Source organism: Ovis aries, chromosome 2, assembly GCF_016772045.2.
Source record: "Ovis aries strain OAR_USU_Benz2616 breed Rambouillet chromosome 2, ARS-UI_Ramb_v3.0, whole genome shotgun sequence".
In the NCBI taxonomy this organism is placed as follows: domain Eukaryota; kingdom Metazoa; phylum Chordata; class Mammalia; order Artiodactyla; family Bovidae; genus Ovis; species Ovis aries.
In genome coordinates, this window is record NC_056055.1 from 2,343,647 (window position 1) to 2,365,359 (window position 21,713).

A 21,713-nucleotide genomic window follows, 5' to 3' on the forward strand; every position below is an offset into this window, starting at 1 on the left:
TAGTTTTCTGACTGTTGAGTTTTAAGCCAACATGTATCCGCGGCAGAAAGCAAAAGTGCCCAGGGCTCACGAAAGTCAGAATGCGGTCTTGCACGGGTGTGCACTAAACTTTCGAGTGAGGGGATACAGAAGCCTAAGCTGGAAGAGGGTGGCCAAATTCTGAAAAGTATCACAAGTTCTCTCTCATTAAAAGTACCCCTCCAAGGGAGGCTGTAAGGGACAGAGGTGAAACTGAGCAGAAAGTGTAATTTCCTAGCTTCATGATCTTGGACAAGCGACTTGCTCAGTCTGAGCCTCAGTTTTACCATCAGTAAAACGGTGATATGCACCTTCTGGGGCTGTTGGATAGGGACCTAGCATGTTCACCGTTAGGTACGAATCGCTCAACACATGCATGATGAATGAGTGCCGTAAATGTGTGCTTAGCATAGTGGCCGGTGTACGGCAAGCGTCCATTAAGTGACAGTAAGAATAGTAAAAAGTGCCCAGCGCAACATTCCTAGACCTGCAAGACCCAGAGGTACCGCAGGTCCCACGCGAACCTGCGCAGTAGCTCCCCGGGGCGGGGAGGACACGAGACTGCGCTTGCGCGCGAGTGCTTTCCTCCGCCCCTTCTGGCGCGAGGACCAGAGGGGCGGGCTCGGCGGCGTCGCGACGAGTCCAGAGGGAGGACTGAGGAAGGGGCGTGGCCACCGGCCGGGCCCCGCACCCTCTTCCGGGCTCCGCCAGCTGCGCGCGCATCCGCCTCCCCCCTTCTTTTGTGGTCCGACCCATCGCGAGGGTGACAGGAAACCCTGTGCAGGGAGCGCCGCCATCTTGGGCCAGCCCGAGGAAGACCCTGAGGGAGCCGCGGGAGCAGTCGCCGCTGCCACCGCCACTGCCGCCGGCGCGTCTGCAGCTGCTCGGCCTGCCCGCTGCCTGCCCGGGCCCCGGCCGGCCGCGCCCGCCCCTCTCCCGCTGCGCCCGCCCTCCTCTTCCTCGTCCTGACGCCCCCCTCCCGCCCGGAAAGCTGCCCAGCCACCAGCAACCCCCCAGGTAACCAGGCCTCCCGCAGGGCCGGCCGGCCGGGCTCCCCTCGCCGGGCTCCCCCGGGCCAGCGCTGCGGGCAACGGCGGGCCGCGGGCGCGGGCGCGGGGCGGGCGGCGTCAGGCCGCGGCGGGCCCGCGGGCGGCTGGGGGCTCCGCGGCGCAGGGCCTGACAGGAGCCCGCGCGGGGGCGAGGCTGTCCCCGCGCGGCGCCCGCCGGAGCCCCGCTCGTGCCCGCCCGGCGGCGGGCTCCGGGCGCGGCGTGGGGAAGGGTGGGTGCGGCGTCGCCTTCCCCGCCTCTCCGGCCGGCCTGGGCCGACTCGCGCCGCCCGCGGGCCCCCGTCTCCTTGCGGCCGCCGCAGACCTGCCCCCGCCGGGTCTGTCCGCTCGAGCCGCGCCGCCCGCGAGCCCCGGACGTGGCGACCCCTGGCCCGCAGGCCACGTCTGGCCCCGAGCACAGAAGCCGGGCGCCCGGAGCCCCGCCGGCGGCTTGGACCGACTCCGGCGTCCTTGCCGGTGGGGGTAGAGCGGCGTGGCCTCGGGCTGGGCGCGGGTCTGGGGGTCCGTGCGGCGAGGTTCTGATTTGGGGGAAGCTCTGTGATGTCTGTGGCGTCCTGTACGGTCTCGATCGTCGGTAGCCGGTGGAAATAACGAGGACAAAAAGTTTTTGGCCTTTCTAGAATTTAAGCAAAGAAGGCGGAGCCAAGTGTGTTTCGGTGGTTTGCTCTTTACTGTGTGCTGGACGCGGATTTTAGGTATCTAGACCCGCAGGTTTAGCTTCCTTCACGTTGCTCTGGGTGGTGAAGAGAGGATCTTCATCGGCCAGGTGAGGAAACAGGTGTGGAGGTGCGATGTGGCTGAGTAACGATGGTACATGCAAACTCAGGTGAGGCCAGGGGCACAGACATGAGCACTGAACGTGTAGCTACAGTCTGATTCCTTTTTCCTTATGTTTGCGTTTGGATAACAGCTGACTTCTCCTTTATAACCCAAAGTCTGTCTGCCACTACACTGCTAGTTCACATTCTTGCAACCCCAGAGGATAGATGACAAGATTTCCGTTTTATGTTTGAAGAAGAAGCGAGTTCCCAGAGAGCAGATGCTTTCCTGGTGGTCCCACAGCAAATGTCGAGAGTCCAGATGTGAAGCCCTGCAAAGTTGACTGCTCGCTTCCGCGCTGTCAGAACTGCCTAGTATTTCCGTGTGGTTGTCGAGGACAGATTTGACCTTGCAGTCACCCAGCTCCCACTCCCCCATTCCTCAAGACGTCGCAGAATTTTTTTTCAGTTTTTTGCTTACACCCATTTACTTGGTCATGCCTTTGAGACTTGTAGTGGCTAGGAGTTTTGGAGGGTTCCGGCTCCAGTACTGCCACTTCCTGGTGACTTCAAGCAAGTTCTTCACATCTTCAGACTAAGGGTCCTTGTCCATTCAAGGGATAACTACCTACATTTTAGAGTTGTTGTGAAGATTTAAGTGGGGTTTAAAACCCTTAGCACATTGCTTGAAGTTTGGTCAGCCCCCATTGTCTCTGACAGTGCCAGGCTAGTAGTGAGTGTCTAAGATTTGTTGAGTGAGTGAGAGGAACATGGCTTTGGAGAGCTGTAGAGTTAGATCCGAGCCTTAATCTTAGCTTTCCCTTTAGTAGTATATGACCATGGACGTATCTCCTCTTTGAGCTGGCTTCCTTATTTGTAAAGTGAGTTTTTAGAATTCGAGATTGCTTATAAAGTAGCTGACATATATTAGGCACTCAGTAAATCAGTTACTGTAAAGATGTAAAACTTTTAGAATTTTAATAACCTAAAAAATTCCCTTGGAATTAAAGCTGCACTTAAAACCTTTTTTTTTTTTTTTTACATTTCATGTTAAACTTCATTGTTGTGCATACTGCAACACTCAGAATATGGAGTGTTTTTACAACTGATTTTTATCAGTATTAAGTATCTTTGCATAATTTTAGTAAAATATTATACAATTAGAGGAAACTTTGTATAAGGCAAATAAGTTACTTTAAAACTAGGGCTACTGAGATATGTTTCATTTTTTAAAACTTGAGACTTTTTTTGTGACTAAGAGTGCTGTGCATTACTGGAGACAGCAGTGTACAGGTAGAGGTATCGAAGATCCTATGCTTTTGAGAAACTTTCTTCTGGACAGTTTTAAACATGTGCAGAATAGAGTAGTGTACTGAGCTTCCATATACCCATTATCCAGTGTCAACAGCGCTCAGTCTTACTTCATCCATATGTACTTGTACCCTCTCCACCAAATCATTATTTTTAAAAAACTTTTTATTGGAGTATAGCTGGCTTACAGTGCTGTGTTAGTTTCTGCTGTGCAGAAAAGTGAGTCTGTTATACATACACATATATCCACTCTCTTACTTTTTTGTTTACTTTTTAGAATTCTGTTTTTGTTTTTGACTGAGCTGGGTGTTCATTGGCGTGCACAGACTTCTCATTGCAGCGGCTCCTCTTGTTGGGAAGCACAGGCTCTCGGGCAGTCGGGCTCAGTAGTTGTGGTGTGTGGGCCTCGTTGCTCTCGAGTATGTGGGATCATCCCGGAACAGGGGTCGTCGGACCAGTGTCCCCTGCATTGGCGGGTGGATTCCTATCCATTGCGCCACCGGGAAAGTCCTTCCACTCTACTTTAGATTCTTTTACACCTACCAGGTTATTTTGAAGCAAATCTGAGACGTCCTTTCCTCAGTAAATTTTTCACTATTTCTGATCCTTCTAATTCTAAGTGCAGGGTGTTAGTTTTGTGTTTTCTCGTGAATACTTTCCTTCTGTGGACAGAGGTACAGTGTTACTTTATTTCCTGTTCACAGCGTGCCATCATAATTAGCTAAAAAATTTTGTCTTTCTCTTGACACATGGAGAAATCAACTTTTTTCTTACCACATTAATTTATAAAAAAGTGTGATATCAAAAATCTTGTCAAAACTGAGGTGATTTTTAGGTGGCTCTCTGAGATGAGTGGGTTATTTTCAGAGGTTGCTTCAAGGTTGAGGACAGGAAATTGACCACATATTTTGATTAGTTTAATAGATTAACTCCCAAAGTTTTGTGTCCACTTCACTGACAGATCAGGTGCAGTCTTGTAAGTGCACCAAAGGGCTTCTCTTCTTGAGCTCCATGAAGTGAGGGCCCATATATAAATATAAATATATATATATATGTATTTTTTGATCATTACTGTATTGTCAAAACCTAACATAATTTAAAAATTTTTATATTGGAATCACAAAGGCAGTTTATCTTGGTTCAGGTGTTTTTAACAGCATTTTTCATGTATAAAAAAGCCTTGCTTAGTTTAGACTATAAGGGTCAGAATTTAAGTCACCCAGAATATGTTTATTTAGGGGTTGCTTTTTTCCTTTGTTGTCTTGAATCGGTTACATAGAAATTACACAGCAACACCTTATGTCCTAAGAGTGGAATAAAATGCCACGTAACAGCTGTGAAAGGAATAGACATGTAAGTTAATACAGCAAGGACTCTAACAATAAGAAAATGAAAAAATATACTCCATTATTGGGGATTAGAGCTGTTTCTAGTTTTTATGTTTTTTGTTTTGTTTTTATTTTTGGCAGCGCCAGGGGCCTTCTAGGATCTTAGTTCCCCCGACCAGGGATTGAACCTGGGCCCTCAGCAGTGAAAGCAGAGTCATAGCCACTGGATGGCCAGGGAATCCCCCTTTTGTTTGTGTTTTGAATCTGATCACGAGTCACTTCATATGATGTTCCCCATTTTATTGGTAAATGTGGAAGTAATGTTGGAAATATCATGGCTGGGGTTTTTTTGTTCTTGTTTCACATTAGAATTATATGTAAAAATGCTTAGAATATTTTAACAGTCCTTTTTTTTTACTTTTAACATTTTAGGGTTTTACTGATGAATGTAGTGGACACTTACAGTGTCCTCCCAGTGACTTATCAGGGCTCCCTGGTGGCTCAGAGGGTCTGCCTACAATGCAGGAGACCTGGGTTCGATCCCTGGGTTGGGAAGATCCCTTGGAGAAGGAAATGGCAACCCACTCCAGGATTCTTGCCCGGAGAGTCCCATGCACAGAGGAACCTGGAAGGCTACAGTCCATAGGGTTGCAAAGAGTTGGACACAACTGAGCGACTTCACTTTCTCTTTCTTAGTGATATGTAAAAAAAGTTAATAGTTCTCCCCTTCCTTTTTTCTCTTTCATTCCATGTGTTGATTTTTACAGTTTGGTGTGTATCCTCCTATGTTGTATACATATAGGATTGTGTGTGTGTGTCTTTAAAAATGGGTATATGTTATCTCATGGAACTCTGCAGCATGGGTTTTTGTTTTTTTTTTTTCACTTAAAATCGTGACTATGCTTCCAGGTTAATGCATATATCTAAATGGTTTTTCAGTTAGATGTGTATCATTTCATAGTACCGATGTACTTTATTTAGTCAAAATATTTTGGCACTTCAGATTCCCACAAGTGCAGTATTTGAAAGTACCTACCTTCCTCTGTATTTGTACATTTCAAAACTTGCCGTTTATATGTTTAGTTCTGTTTGGAACACTGTCTGATTCAGTAGATGGAGACAGTGTGATTCTATTTTGGCACAACAGTGATTAGTGTTTAACATGCATTTAGTAACCATTAGGCCTATATGTATTGGCCTGGAAATAGATCCATGCTGCTATGAAGTGAAAAAAAAAAAAAAAGCACCTGTTGTAGCGTTTCATTCAGTGGCATACTCCATTTAAATACATTTCTTACCTGAATAGTGGTGTATGTTTCGTGTTCACAAGATGAGGTTGAGAAATCCTTTGCTAAAACAGTATTAATAAGGGAAAGTGTTCAGTCCTGTCCAGCTCTTTGCGACCCCATGGACTGTAGCTTACCAGGCTCCTCTGTCCATGGAATTCTCCAGGCAAGAATACTAGAGTGGGTAGCCATGCCATTCTCCAGGGGATCTTCCCAACCCAGGGATGGAACCCAGGGGTCCTGCATTGCAGGCCGATTGTTTGCCACCTTAGCCCCCAGGGAAGCCCCAAGCAGAGTTAAAAGGGGCCACGTGAACGTGGTTCTATTGCAAATACATAATTTTGAGTGAACTGTGTCAGTTAACTATGGGAATCTTTTTGAATCTTGTGTTAGTGGCTACAGAGCTTGACAGTTTTCGCTGCCTGTCTACTGGAATTAGTCAGTCAGAGTAGTTCTCCTTTACCTGTGCTTTTTAGGATTTTTATTGTAATTTTTAAGAAACTTAACCAGAAAATTGGGTGGTGAGGTGGAGAACAGGGTGCTGGCTTTCAGTCTGAAATAGTGATGATTCTCTTTTATTTATAAATAGCTTACTAATTAATGGTTGGAAATAAAATTTCAAAATCAGTCATCTCAGATATTAACAAATGCTTGTATGATTAATTAGCAAGTACACAAATTAGTACAACTAGAACTGGTTTATAATTTCATGATTAGCCTTTAGAGCATTTCAAGTAGAAACTGGGATTGTTAAGAGTCCACAGTTTTAATATTATAAAATGAAAGGAAGCATAGTATGTACAGCTGTAACTAAGTTAGAAGAAAGAAAAGATACAGCAACATCAGAGGAGAGCCAGGACAGCAGCAGTCGTTTAAAGATGACTGATTACTTTCCCCCAGGTTTGAATGGGGAAAGAGAAGTTTAAAAGAGAAGTTAAAGACGAGTTAGAAGAGAGGAACCTGAAGGGAATGCAGCCCAAGAAGAAATTAATAGCCTTTAAATGTCACTTATTGTGAGAGATGATTCTGTTCCTTCTCTTCAAAATTAGGTGAATAATACAGACCAGTTTGAACCTCAGGACCAAGGTCATTCTTGTTTCTGGAAAAAAGGAATCAACCGTACTAATGTATGATGTTCAGAATCACAGTTACTCCAACTAGAAACACTTTCTTTTCTGAAGGAACTGGTCAAGGGAGTTTTCTGTGATGTGACTGATGATAAATGTGTTACAGCATGTCCCAGTTCTGTTAAATGTAATTCATACAGCTAAGTAGGAAGACTATATTGTGTGAAATGATTGTCTGGTAATTGACTATAATTAACAGCTTTCTCTTCCCTAATAACAATAATTCACTTATTTTAAATATGTACTTTTTCTGCAAGTTAAATTTTATTAGTTACTGAGAAATTTTATTTGAAATGTAACATATAGTAAGCTGTTAATTTCAGTAAATGGGTTTCCCCAATCCTGCTAAGTATGTGACAGTTGGCTAGAACAGTAAAAACCAGATTAAAAAAATATTGGAAAATCAGTTCTTGTAAAAATGAGGTTAAACCTTAATATTTATAAAGAATTTTTATCTTCAGCTGAAAACTGCTTTGAGAATAAATTTTTTTTCCTCTCAGTTTTATTGGGGAATAAAGTTTATTGTAAGTTATTACCAGTTTTAGAATTCACCTCTTATTTCTCTAGGACCTAGCCCAGTGTCAGACACAGTCAAGGCATTCATTTGAGTAAATTGGAGAGGTTTTTTTTAAAGTTATTAAAAGTAGGAGAGAAATTAGATTTCTTTAGGTTAAAGTCTTCTCTGGGGGTGAGAAATGAGCTGTGATCTTCAAACATATCTTGTAATACATAAACTTTCAAATTTTACAACCACAATATGTCATTATTTCTTTTAACTCCTGGAAGAATATATAGCAGACATTTGGCAACCTTCAAGTGCTGTATTAGGAACTGTATGAAATGACCAATAATCGCCTTTTTAAAAAAATCTACAACAAAAGCAGATTCATGTGGTGGTTTCTGACGTTTCGCTTAGAAATAATATGATTACTTTTTCTTTGGATGCTATGATTATTTCAAGTAGAGTGAAAAGGTTATTTTGTGTTTATAAGTTGGTGGTTACTTTTTATAACATTCTATTGTAAAATCAAAGTGTTCCAAACAAATAGATGATTAGACTTGATGAGTTACAGCGACGCAGACCTCAACAGGGGAGGAGGACTATTTATAATGATACTGTTTAAACTTAAATTTATAAAGATTTCCTTGATCAAAATTTTCCAGAGTAGCGTTTCTTATCTGATATTTCCTAAAGTGAAATATTGGAATTGTTTTGATATATGTTCTATTTCTGTGGATAATACATGAGAGTGTTGAAGCAGTGTTCATCCAAGAGAATTTGTGTATTTGATTAATTTGGGGAATGCACTTTTTTCTGCTGTTGTGACCTACATTTTGCTGATAATCACTGTGGTTTGTTTTACGTACCTTCACAGGACACACAGCCTGGATAACTTGTGTATATACCTTCACAGGACACACAGCCTGGGTAGCTCGTGTATATACCTTCACAGGACACACAGCCTGGATAACTCGTGTATATGTCTTCACAGGACACACAGCCTGGATAACTCATGTATATATCTTCACAGGACACACAGCCTGGATAACTCGTGCACGCTTTTCCCTGAAGTAACTCGGTTTTCTTTGTTTCTAGTGCCGCCATGGCAACCGCCCCGTACAACTACTCCTACATCTTTAAATATATTATTATCGGTAAGCTTGTTTAACTTATACTCTTGTTCTCCAAAGGTTAAAATACAAAATGTTTACATGCCAATACTTAACATAGTACCCCAGGGGAAGTGAATACTTGTCTTTTTCACTGCAAAATTAAAACTCCTTTGGTAGGATTTATTTTTCATCAATGATGTACCTGTTACCTTGTCACCCTGGGTACAAAGCTGGCTACCTTTGAAGTGATGTTGTTTTTTCTTGAGGGCTACCTGAAAGTTAATACTGGGAGTGAGATTAATTTCCTAGGAGCATTGATACATTCCAAAAATATCATGAGATTTCTCAGAGCCCCCTGGATTCCAAAAATTGATAAAAATTCAGAATAATTGTGTAAGATACATGAAATATAATGGTAGTTTTTCTCTTAATCCACTTCCAAGAAGATTTAGCTCAAAGTAAGACAATGCTGTTTATCCATATGTAAGAGTAAGTTGAAATATGCGTATTTTTCTATTAATTCTTCCCATTAGTTTGGTTTAATATTGAGCTTACGTGACTGTATTGTAATGCTTCCTTCACCAAAGGTTAAATTGCTGTTAGTACAGTCAGAGATGATATCTGTTCTGTTAGGATTTTCATGTGATGCACATTCTCTTGTGAAAGTCTATAAGAAATAGGAGATATCATGGGACCTAGTGAGTCAAATTCCAAAGCTGATGATTTCTGCTTGCTATATGCTGCCCTGTTGGTCGCTCCTAGGAGGTTTTGGCTTTTATTTGTGGGTTAAGGGAAAAAAACAAAAAGTTGCAATAGTTTAAAGTAGAAGACACCGTTACAGCAGTTTCTCTGTTAAAAAGCTTTTCCCAGCTGGTGTCTGTCTATTGACATAATTCATAACCAGATTCTACCACCAGTGAAGGTTGGGAATAGTCAGTTTATATATCACAGTGAAAACCTGCCTCTGGATCTTTTGAACTCATTATAAATTATGAAAATGTAAATCTTTTAAGTGCCCAGAGGTTTGTGATGGAATATGGTAAAAGAGGCTGCATGTAGTTATAAGAGGATAACGCTGGACCTTTTTTTTACCAGGGGACATGGGAGTGGGAAAGTCCTGCCTGCTTCACCAGTTCACAGAGAAGAAGTGTAAGTTCAGTGTGTAAGGCGGAGCGTCGGCAGATTCCTGCTGCCACTTTCTTGCCTTTCAAAGTTATTTTCAGTATATACTCTATGCAATAGAATACAACTTTTCCCTATGTATATGTACTTTTGTCTTTAGGAAGTGATTTTTTTTTAATAGGTACAGATGAAACATACTTGTATATATGGTGGTGTTTTTTTATGCCATATATAGTTTGATTGACTAGATTTTTGATGATATAAACTTCGGTTTTAAAAATATATACTATTAAAAAATAAAAATATACAATTTCAAATTTAAATAATCTTTTTCTTGTTCTCTGACTTTCCGTTGTAGAAATTATCTTATTAAGGGAAATGTGCTCAGATACCATTTGCTAATAGCTAAATAATAGTAGATTGGAATCATTTAAAATGGAGTTCTTTCTGCATCCACGGCTGGTCATTTTAGAGTCAGTGTTACTCTGTCTTGTGTGGCAGGAGAAGGGCCATTTTATTTCATGTGACTGACAGGCTAAATATAGTTGAAATTGTTCCCAATAGTTAAAATTATTTCTGTGGCATTTTTTGGCTTAATGTAGCATTTTAGGAAGTGTTTAGCAGTCTGTGTGCTGTAGAGGAGTAACAGTGAATATAGGTTTTCAGTGGCCTGATTATAAAGAAAGGATTGATAGACTTGTCCTATTGGATTAGACTTACAAATATATAATTATAAATACATACTAAATTTCATGACCATCTTTGAAGTATTGATAACATTTTTTAGAATAAATACTAGTTTGACTGAAAACTCCTAGAGTCTTAAAACCATTAATTTGTTATTAGGTAAGAAGTGTCAGAAGGCTAAATAGTATAATGTTGTTATGAAGTTTATTAAAATCCTGATTTTTAATTAGCAGATCCTTTTAGCCCAGAGCAAATAGTAATCTGTGGGCCAGATCCAGGCACTGCTTGTTTTTAGAAGTGAAGTTTTCCGGGAATGCTGTCATGCCTATTCCATGTGTTGTCTGTGGCTGCTCTTGTGCTTTAGCAGAGTGGAGTCCTGTAACAGAGGTCTTTTGGCAGAATGTGAACTGTTTATTATTTGGTTCCTTGCAGAAATTTCTAAGCCTGTTCCAGTCACATCCCTGGGGCTCCTTCCTTAAGGGTTTTTGCTGATGTTTTTCTTTCCATGCAAGCTTCACTCTGTTTATAGCCTATAAGCATTAATGAGTCCTTTGGCTGTCTAGTAGAATCATTTTCCCATTGATCTAAACTTGAAGCTTTCTGCAAGTTGGAATATTGTATTTCCTTTCTTCCCTAACAGTTATGGCTGACTGTCCTCACACAATTGGTGTTGAATTTGGTACAAGAATAATTGAAGTTAGTGGCCAAAAAATCAAATTGCAGATCTGGGATACAGCAGGACAGGAGAGGTTCAGAGCTGTCACACGGAGCTACTACAGAGGAGCCGCGGGAGCGCTGATGGTGTATGACATCACTAGGTGAGAGGTCAATAATTTCCAACCTTCGTACTTGAGAAAGGACATCTACTTTAGGCAGTGTGATTTTTTAAAAATTGTTCGGCATTCTATAGTTTGTAATTGTGTATCTGTTAAATGACTTATTATTTGGGTTTTAGGGTTTTTCTCTCTAAATTGCTGTGTGTGAGATTTGATACATTGATAACATGTTGATTTCCTTATCTGAAAGTGGGTAAGACTAAAGAAAACTTTGGGAGATGCTGGTGGAGCTAGTGAAAGAATACTCTTCTGAAAAGCAGTATTAGTTGAATTACTTGAGGTGAAATATTTCACACCAAATATTTTCACTTCAGTAGAAAGCAAGCAAATTTTTAAGAGTTACTCTGTTCAGCCTCTTGCCTAGAGAATCCTGTGGACGGAGGAGCCTGGTGGGCTGCCGTCCATAGGGTCGCACAGAGTCGGACATGACTGAAGCGACTTAGCAGCAGCAGTGTTAAAAGTTCACGTCTTCAAAATAAGGCCAAGCAAAGGAATTAAGTAGTTTTGCTAATCCAACGTGGTAGATTATAAAAAATTCTCATACTTGAATCTGAAATATTTATTAAAATTTTTTTGTGTCCTAAAATGGATTGAAGTAGCTCATGATACTTCATGCTGCAAGATTAAATTTATTTCAGCTCTGCTATTTATGGAAACTCAAAAGAAATTGATGGAGAATAACAAAACTGGACCTTAAATGTTTAATTTGGGAAAATTGTGCCGCTTCATTAAACGCTGTGCTGTTTGTCTGCTGTAAGCTAGGAAATGAACTAGACCACCTTCCGTATTAATGCAGAGTGTCTAAAGCAGAGTGACTCTTGCCTCATCTTTGAGCGGGTAGGAATCAGTAAGGGGGGCCAAGTGGTAGACTTGGCACGTGTGTTTCCTTCTGGGAAGTGCTTCACACTGCTCTCAAAGAGGCACACTGAGAAGTTCTGTAGTAAAGGGACTCTTTCCTGCTGCTGCTGTTGCTGCTAAGTTGCTTCAGTCGTAAGTTTGTTTAATTTGGTGTTTCCTAAGGTTATTTTCAGAGAAGGCAATGGCACCCCACTCCAGTACTCTTGCCTGGAAAATCCCATGGATGGAGGAGTCTGGTAGGCTGCAGTCCATGGGGGTCACGACACTTTTCACTTTCATGCATTGGAGAAGGAAATGGCAACCCACTCCAGTATCTTGCCTGGAGAATCCCAGGGACAGGGAGCCTGGTGGGCTGCCGTCTGTGGGGTCACACAGAGTCGGACACGACTGAAGCAACTTAGCAGCAGCAGTAGCAGCAAGGTTATTTTATTTATTTAGAATAAAGATAGTGGATCATTATGATTATAGTGCTTGAAGTTTTACTAAATTTTCGAATTAGGTGGTCTCAGGGCAAAACAGAGGGAACAGCTTTAAGGCTCTTCACTGGAGCCAGGCACCTGGTAAGTGGTTTTGTGGGAAGACAGGTAAAGCACCTGGCCATTTGTACAGACATCCTTCTGTGAGGGATGCATTCCTGAAGGCGCTGCATAGTTGAAAACTGCATTCATTATTAATAAAATTTAACTACGGTGATGTGTTCTTAAGTGTATCTATAGTATTGTAGATTGTTTTGCTTTTTCTTTGCGTGTTCTTTTTTTAATTCCAGCCTATTGAGATATGAGTGATAAGGCTTGTGCTTTTTAAAATTTATATTTGATCATTGTTTACTTGGACAAGTTGAAAACACTGGGAAAAAACTTTTTATGTGACTTTTTTGACATGTAGGTGGTGGTTTGTGTATAATATGATATAGCACAGTAAAAAGAAATTCTGAGTAAGGAATTCTTCTCCGTTCTCTCTGGGAAAGGAGTATATCAGATTCTGTGTGAACACTGGCAGCTGGAGATGATGGAACATTATTCACTAGACTGAACTTGAGACACTTCAGGACACAGTGTCTGTGGAAGGCCCTGCACCTGCTCCGAAATCATTCCTGCCTCTTGATGGGGCTCTGTTGCCTCACCTGATAGATTAATGTCCTATGAGTCTGTATAAATTAGAAATATTTTTAACCATCAAAATTTAAAAAATGTTTTGACCTTTTTGGTAAAGTCTAACTGATACTAATAGTATATTATGTATTATTTTAAATTATTTGGATTTGTTTGCTGTCTTAGGTCCTACTTGGCTAATGCAAAGGAGCCAGGAGATTTTAAACTCTCAGATTTGGAGGAAATGGAGAAATACGGCGTTCTGAGTCCCCAAATGATCTAGCTGCTGGTAAATGAGAGTGTACAGTTAGGATAAACTCACTCTCTGGTATCCCCGGGGACTTCAGTTTCTAGTCAAATGTATTAATCTTCTTAAAGCCAATTTTTAAAATTCAGAGTTCAGAATTATTTTCCATCAATTTTTTATCTTGTTCTTGCTTGCTCATTGGTCTGTTTATGTTTTTAAATGTAAATAATTTACTCCTAACGTGTAAGTGATTAGCAAAGTTGTTGACTATTGAGTTGTTTATTTAAAACAAAAGGTTTGGCTGGATATTTGAAAAGTGTATGTTTACATCCCACAATTCTCTAGGGCAGCAGTCTAGTCAAATCAAAAATACTTTTTAAGTATATGTTTAAAATATATTTGATGAAGTTTCTTTTCTTCCCTATTGAAATGGCAACGGTATGTGGCAGTCACAAAACGAAACTCTTAACTTTTGCAGGAGAAGCACATATAATCACCTGAGCAGCTGGCTGACGGACGCCAGGAACCTCACCAACCCAAACACTGTGAGTTAGACGACGTCTGCTGTACAAAACGCTTAGGATCTAAGTTGTCCCAGAAAGCAAAGCCATTTGCTAAGTGGACTCTTTTTGTATTTGGGTACTAGGAACGAGAGAATCTTTATTCTTAAACTGAAGAAAACTTGGACCCTCTTTTCGAATATGGATTATGCCAGGTTTTGCGCTTACACTTGGTTTTTGTTCATGTTTGTGGTTTAAGAAAAATGAAAGTGACAAGTGGGGTGGTGATCTCATGTCAGGTGGAGACTGTGAAATCTGAAACTTGCACTTCAGTCTGCATTAATTTCGTAAAATGGTACCATTAGAGGAAGCTGGGCAAAGTGTGCTAGGGATCTCTATAATTTCTTACTACATGAGTCTCAATAAAATTTCAATTAAAAATAAAAACAGTTCTGCATATTATAAAAAATTAGCCAGTCTGAAAAGATAGTTATTTATCTGAGATTTTAAAGACTAGCTACTATGGTAGGCTCTGCAGTATACAAAACAGAATGTGGGTCTTTGGCCAGTGAAAGGTTGTAGTCCAGCAGGGAGATCACCTGTGGGGAGATGGCTGCTGGAAAGCAGAGTGAAGGCTGGACACAGCCTGGCTGGGGTAGCGCTTGCTGGTGGTGTGTTTAGGGGCAGCCAGTATGAACAGTGCCGTCTGGAGAAACCAGGTTGACAGAGGAGGTGGTGTTTGAGCTGGGACTTAGGAGTAAAAAGGTTTTGGTGGATTCTCTGGAGCGTATTCCAGGACAAGTGAGGAAAGGCCCTGAGCTGGGACTGACTGAGCTTTGTGAGAGTAAGGCCTGTGTCTGACTTAGCTTTGTACCCCAGAGCCTGGCAGTGGCCTGATTTAGTAAATATGTAATCAGTGGTGAGATTGGCTTTCATGAGGGAACAGCGACTTAATTATTTTAAGAGTCAGTTAACATGGTTTGCCTTTTATGCCAGGGACTGTGTCTGGAACTTTCCTATTCATTATCACAGTAAACCCACTGTAGGTATACATGCAAATGTATAGGTGAATGTTCATACAGCCTTGTTTGCAGTAGTCAAAAACTGGAAGCGACCTAGATGGCTGTCAGTAGGTAAACAGTGAAACAGTCTGGTGCATCTGCTCTGGGGCATGCTCTCCAGCCATACAAGGGAGTCACCTGTAGATACATAGATCTCATGGGTGTTGTGCTGAATGAAAACAGCCAGTCTCGAAAGAGTACATACTGTATGATTCCATTTATATAAAACATTCTCAAAAAGAAAAGTTACTGAGTTGGAGAGCAGGTTTGTGGTTGCCAGGGGTTAGTGACGGGGTGAAGGTGTGAGCTGACTGTGGAGAGGGCAGCGCGGCGTAGCCTGTTTTTAGTGAAGAAGCCGATTGTGGTGACACAGGTCTGTCCCTGCAGTAAAACTGCCCAGAACTGCACGCAGGAGAACTGGGTGCTCAGCGAGGATGGCGGGTTCTGCCGGTGTCAGTTCCCTGGTGTTGAGTGTGCGCAGTGAGTGTGTAGGATCCTAGTATCGGGGACGCTTGGTGAAAGGGATATATGAGAGCTCTTCTCTTCAGTAAACTTCTGTGATTCTTTTGTTATGTTCAAGTAAAACATTAAAGACAGCAAGAAAACAGTTTATTGTAGAGAGTCGTTAGAGGAGCATAATAAAAAAAATTAGCCATGTCCTTCTTGTTTCCTTTATGCCTCTTAAAATCTTACCAGATCTTATTATAGAAGAAAGAAAAACTCTCAAGGTCCAGTGGAAACGTTGCGTTTTCTGTAACTTTGCCTTTGGTTTCTGTGTGGAAGTCACGTGCTTTCTGATTTGTTGATAGTGTATGCTGCACCTCGGTCTCGTTAGCACGCCACGTTATGCCTCCGCTCTCCCGAAGATGGGAAGCGTGGTTTGGAAATGCTTAAGGAATGGAGAGCAGGCAGTGTTGTCTCCGTTAAGCAAACATTTCTTGTACTGAGTGCCTGTGTTATAATGGCCCTGTACTACTTAGCCATCGTGACTTTACCAACTTTGATTTTTTTAAAACCTTGATTTCTTGCCTTATTCTGTACTGGATTGGTGGACTGACTGTTTGTGAAAATGTTTTCCCATCCTCAGTGGGCACTTGTCCACACTGATTGAAGAATGCTAAAGGTGGACATTTGGGTCAAAATAGTTACAGTTCATGGACACCGTGTTTTGGAAGGACGGCCAGGGGCTGAAATTTCACATGAAAAGAAGTCAGTGATGGACAGCCCTTTTAGTTGAAACCATCCGTTTCTGAAGTATCTCGATTTACCACATCAGTTTTGAAGGGGAACGTATTTTGCCTTCAATTTGAACTCACTGTACATACGCTCTCCCACCCCCGCTGTCCCCCATCGTGGATGCATCATTGTCACCAGTTGCTACAGACCTGGCCCAGCCTGCGGATGGTGCAGGGGAGGGCAGGATTGGAAGGCCACAGTTTGGGTTTTCTGCCTGATTCTAATGTCTGCCTACCACAGACTCTGGAGTGATCTTTTAACAAGTCCTTGTTTGCTTTATTTGAGTATTAATTTCCTTACTTATAGCCTCAGAAGTTGAACTAGTAGTTTTAAAGCTTTCTGTGGATTCCAGGAACTTTAGAAAATCTAATGAAAGGCAGAAACCATCTCTTGCAGGCAGTGTCCTGGGAGACATCCTCTGTCCCTCTTCATAGTTACACCTTCATGATTCTGTAGCCATTGTCTGATGGGTAATTGCTAGTATTTAGTTTCTTTTTTAGACCTGCATGTTTTTTCCTCCAGATTTTTGGATTTTAGAGTTTTCATGTCTGATTTAAAGGTTGCTTTTGTGTAAGACGTCTCTCTTTCGGTTACAATCCAGGTGATAATCCTCATAGGGAATAAAGCAGATCTGGAGGCTCAGAGGGATGTGACGTATGAGGAAGCCAAACAGTTTGCTGAAGAAAATGGTGGGTTTCTTTTGAGACTTCATGGCTTTTTGGGTCACACTGGGAGAATTTCTAAGGAGAAATGGGGTTTTGACCGTGCAGATGATTGGACAGTTTTTTCTTTTTTTAAGTGCAAATTGCTCAAATCGAAGAATGAGGAAATAACAAAATGCGTTTGTATTTGAGATTCATTTCGAGGGCAGTAGAATTATTTAATGACATAAAGATTCCCTCCATTTCAAACTCATAGTCTTTCATAAAATACTGTGCTGGTAGTACTGAAAGCTGATGGGAAAGTTTTACTCAGAAGTCACTGAAGAGAATGTCCTTGTGAGTTAATTTGAAATGTTCTTCATAGTCTGAATTTTATTTTTAGGTTTGTTGTTCCTTGAAGCAAGTGCAAAAACGTAAGTATGACTAAGATTAGTAGATCATTTTTAATTATATTCAAATTTCTGAAAGTAGAACCATATATATATAAATGTATAATGTATATATACATATAGTGTATAATATGTAAATGTGTAATGCTTATGGCAGGGAAAACAGCAAAAATCCCTTTGCTTGTTTCACTTTTCAAAATAATGTTTTTTGTTACTTTCCCTAAAATATTATACCTTGATTATACCCATTGGTAATACAGGTTAATAAATGAAATTGTGTTAACACAAATTGTGTAAAGGCTTAACAGTGACCTTTACAACCAAGGCTGAATTTGGCATCTTGGACTCAAGGTTGTTCAACCTGTTGATTTAATACTTCTCATTTTAGTAAAAGCATGACTTTAGGAAATATTCAATGTCTTAAGAGGAATTAGAAGCATAATTAACATTTCTAATTGTTATTCCACGTTCATTATTGAACCCCAGCACTCCTATAAAATTTTCCACTCCTAAACAAAAGGTGTTTAGCCTCAATCTATGCTGTTGGTGCTAAAAGGGCCAATATCAAACGTGAACATGGCTAAGCGTGGTAAGAACAGTACAGTTTATGCTTGGCTAATCAGGCCATTCAAGACCTGGAATACTGTTTGGAGACAATTCTCTCTCTGTGTAGAACACCCCCCATTATGGCCTGCTTAATTATTGTTACATATTACTATATAACATTTTAATGATTAGAGCACTGTACAGTTTCAGATAGGTTTGCACAAAGAGCTCTTGGTATTGTTTGTACGCTTTCCACAGAAAGTATTCCCCATGCTGTTCTCTCAGCTCAGTCTTCAGGTAATCCCTTATTAGATGACAGTGGCTGAGTTGAAGACATCATGGCAGTTGACTAAAGGTTAGCAAAAGGTCAGTGTGTAATGTCTTACATTTTGGAGAAAGCTATGGTTTGCCAATAAAGTTGTCGATTGCCTCTTAGGGGAGAGAACGTAGAAGATGCTTTCCTTGAGGCTGCCAAGAAGATCTATCAGAACATTCAGGATGGAAGCTTGGATCTGAACGCCGCCGAGTCTGGTGTACAGCACAAACCTTCAGCCCCGCAGGGGGGCCGGCTAACCAGCGAGCCCCAGCCCCAGAGGGAAGGCTGCGGCTGCTAGTGACCTCCTCGCCGTGGCTCTCACTCGACCTTTCACCTCTTGTCTGTTGGAAGCAGTACTTTTTACTGCCTCACTGTCTTCTGTACATCTTACTGGGTTTAATTAAAAAGAAAAAAACAACTCTATTGTAAAAACAGTTTAACACAATACTAAACTGCTAAACAATTAGATGTAATCAGGTTATCAAAGGCAAGTAGAGTAATAAATCTCTCCTGCATGGTAAATCGAGACTTTCCCCCCGACTGTCCTCCTGACAGGTGTGCGGCCACCAGAGTCCATGACTAGACGGAGCACTGATGCTGGACTCGATTGTTTACCCCTCCCTCTTTTTGGCAAGGCTTTGTCTATTGTACGGTTTAATTTGATGATATCTTAAGCTTTCTTCCCATCTTTAACTGTTCAGGTATGTCTGTTGTAACCCATAAATTTATTGCTGTGAAATGACTTCTGATGATAGAGAAAGCGTTCTTCAAAGCCTTTTGTTTTTGTCGGATAAATTCCCTGTTGTGTGGGTGGCATTTTTCTTAAGGCGGTTTGCTTCTGTCTTAGCCTTGCACAGGGGAAATATCCATTTATCTTTTTTCTTATGCTTAATTAATAGCTTTATCCTTTTTTTTTACACCATTTTATCTTTTTCTCTTTAGCAGAAAGTAAATATGTATAAAATTTGAAGGAACCGAACTAACAATACATTCTGTGTATATTATTTTAATGAAGAAAATAAATTGATTACTGGCCTTGGAACAGTATAAAATACCAGTTTGTACAGTAGGACCTATATGTGACCTATGTTACTCCCTTCCATTTCACACGAGGAAATAGACACAACTTCTGTTCACATGATATACTGGCTCCACCCTTTGGTGCTGGCAGTGTTTGGGGACGTTATGCTGGAAAGAGCTCCTGGCGTCAGAGGATTAACACTAGGCAGATTCTGCTCCATCTTTGCACTGCGGCTTCCCTGCTGGTTTTCTTAACTGTTCTCGTGCAGTCAACAATGTGCTAACCTGCTTTTCTCTTTCTGTAAACATTTTGCATCACAGGCTGCATTTCTTGCCTTACTGTATAGAAGAAGAAAAAAGGCTGGGTTTCTTATTGCACATTTTAAGCTTTTATACCTGTATCTCGGAATGGTGAGATTCTGAACCAGACAGCCAGAACTGCAGGTCTGCTGTTAAGGGATTTTAAATAGTGCATTTTTAACACTACAGTGAAGTAATTTAAGATACCCTTGTATTCTCAGTGTATTTATGTCATGTTGGCATAAATTGTCTGTGAAGGGGAAAGTGTTTCTCATGGTGTTGCAGTCTTTGTACTGATAGAAAGTAAGTTACTACTTTGCACTAGGCGGTGTGGCCACTGAATACTGTATTGCAAGGAAACGATCTCATGTCTGTAGACAGCAAACTTACGTTTTACCAAGCTCTCTACTTCTGTTGATTGATTCCTAATTGAGTTTATGGTTCAGGCTGGGAATTGAGAAGTTATTTGAAGTAGGATAGGTAAAACCTCAGTATGTTATATAAAATGCACCCTCAGCTCAACTGCTGTGTTTAAAATACACATTTAAAATCCCTATTTACAGACACTAAAGTAAAAAATACTGCTTTCTGGGTTGTAAACACGTGGTAGTACCAGAGTATTGTATAGTCAATGTTAAATAAAAGCCAAAACTGGAATGTGCAGAAAATAGGATTTGGTTAATTTGTGGACTCATCTTATTTTTGTCTTTGTTTAACTTTTTTAAAAAACAAGATACCTGGAGTGTATCGGGAATGTGCTGTTAAGGACGCACAGTGATCCGTTTTGCTTACACTGTTGGATCACAAGGGGCTCACCCAGGGACCATGACTTGCTGGTATGTGTGTATATATTCACAAAAACAAAACCACCCACCCACCCGCCGGGGTGCAGGGCAGCCATCACAGACGGAAGCCTGTGGCGTGTTTCGGTGCACACCCTGGTTCCCAGAGCTCGTCACAGTGGGTCTTAATTGTTCTGTGACAGGATTTACTCAGACTGCTGTGCTCTTCATTTGATGTAACAAAATGCTATTAATCTAAATATTTGTAAATAAAGTACCTGTATCTAGATTAAAGTAAAATTGTTTGCCTTATTTTCTAAATTATGCCAGGATTTCACATTTTCTTCAGGCAAATAGCTGTTTGGCATTAAGTTGCCAGTTTTTACTGCAGAACTTGCCCTTGTTTAAAAAGAGACGTCTGCGTCAGTAGCACATAAATCCACGTCACTTGGTAACGGAGCTCCAGGCCGACCCGTGCATTCAGATCACACTCAGTGGTGTCTGGCCTCCTCCAGTGTGAGACCAGCACGTCTGGTGGCGGACACTGTTCCCTGCTGCCTGGGACCAGGTTCTGTTACTTGCATGTGTAATCCCCTGTAATAAACTTGGGTGCTCTGAGAGAGAGGGGCAGACCGTTGTAAGCATCTGTGTGCCAGATATTGGGCAAGTACACCTTGGGGAGAATGTGAAATTCTTTTAATTTTTAACCCATGGAGAGCTTATTACTTGTGTGGTCACCTGCTTTTCTGGGTTCCTTGTTGCCCTTGCACCTATGAGGCCCTCCTGAGTAGTAATTGGTGCTCAGTACTCCATGCGTTAGACATTCCAGTATGATGTTCAAGTATTTTTCATGGACAATAAAGTGTTTGATGCAGTGATTCTGATTTTTTTGGGGGGGGGCGGGGTGGTGGCTGGTGATTTTTACATAATCGTAGTTGGAGGGAGTAGTTTCTTTGGAAAGACGTCTTTTGAGACCAGGTGTTTGGTTTCATACACAAATCACCTTCTAAATCAATAAGACTGTAGTTTCAGGAAGTTCTCCACACCCCTGTTTTAAGTGTGCTCTCTTGGCTCAGAGGTTAAAGAGTCTGCCTCCAATGCGGGAGGCCCAGGTTCGATCCCTGGCTTGGGAAGATCCCCTGGAGGAGGAAATGGCAATCCACTCCAGTATTCTTGCCTGGAGAATCCCATGGACAGAGGAGCCTGGTAGGCCACAGTCCACGAGGTTGCAAAGAGTCGGACACGACTGAGCGACTTCGCTTTCACTTTTCTTATAAACGTGTGGCTCAGTTCGCAACCTTAACGGAAGACAAATGATTCCTGTTCACGTGGCAGTTTAGGAAGAAAGTATTTTACCCCCACTCAGCACATGGACAGACCAGGAAACTGTCCTTGAAGGATTTCAGTAATTGTTGAATAGGCCAGGCTTTTAAGCATTTTGCCAAGACTTGTGAAGATGAAACAATGTAAGTAAAAAAGACACGTATCAAATCAACTTTACATTGGAAGTAGATGTTTTCTAGAACTTACTGGGTGTTAGTTTTATGCCAT

At 41.5% G+C, this 21,713-nt stretch overlaps 1 protein-coding gene across 2 annotated transcripts; it reads left to right on the top strand.

The window, feature by feature from the left end:
- The first annotated feature begins 760 nt into the window (after positions 1 to 760).
- On the top strand, positions 761 to 21,040 carry RAB14 (RAB14, member RAS oncogene family). 2 transcript variants are annotated; one of them, XM_042242774.1, is made up of 8 exons: positions 761 to 1,035; positions 8,428 to 8,551; positions 9,605 to 9,658; positions 10,959 to 11,136; positions 13,829 to 13,895; positions 16,749 to 16,836; positions 17,192 to 17,222; positions 18,181 to 21,040. In XM_042242774.1, the coding sequence occupies exons 2-8, from the start codon at positions 8,500 to 8,502 to the stop codon at positions 18,356 to 18,358; spliced, it is 648 nt and encodes a 215-aa protein (XP_042098708.1). In that variant the 5' UTR covers positions 761 to 1,035; positions 8,428 to 8,499; the 3' UTR covers positions 18,359 to 21,040. The 2 variants fall into 2 exon arrangements, with proteins under 2 accessions (XP_042098708.1, XP_027819848.1); XM_027964047.2 differs by having other exon boundaries at positions 8,493 to 8,551.
- Positions 21,041 to 21,713: the final 673 nt, after the last annotated feature.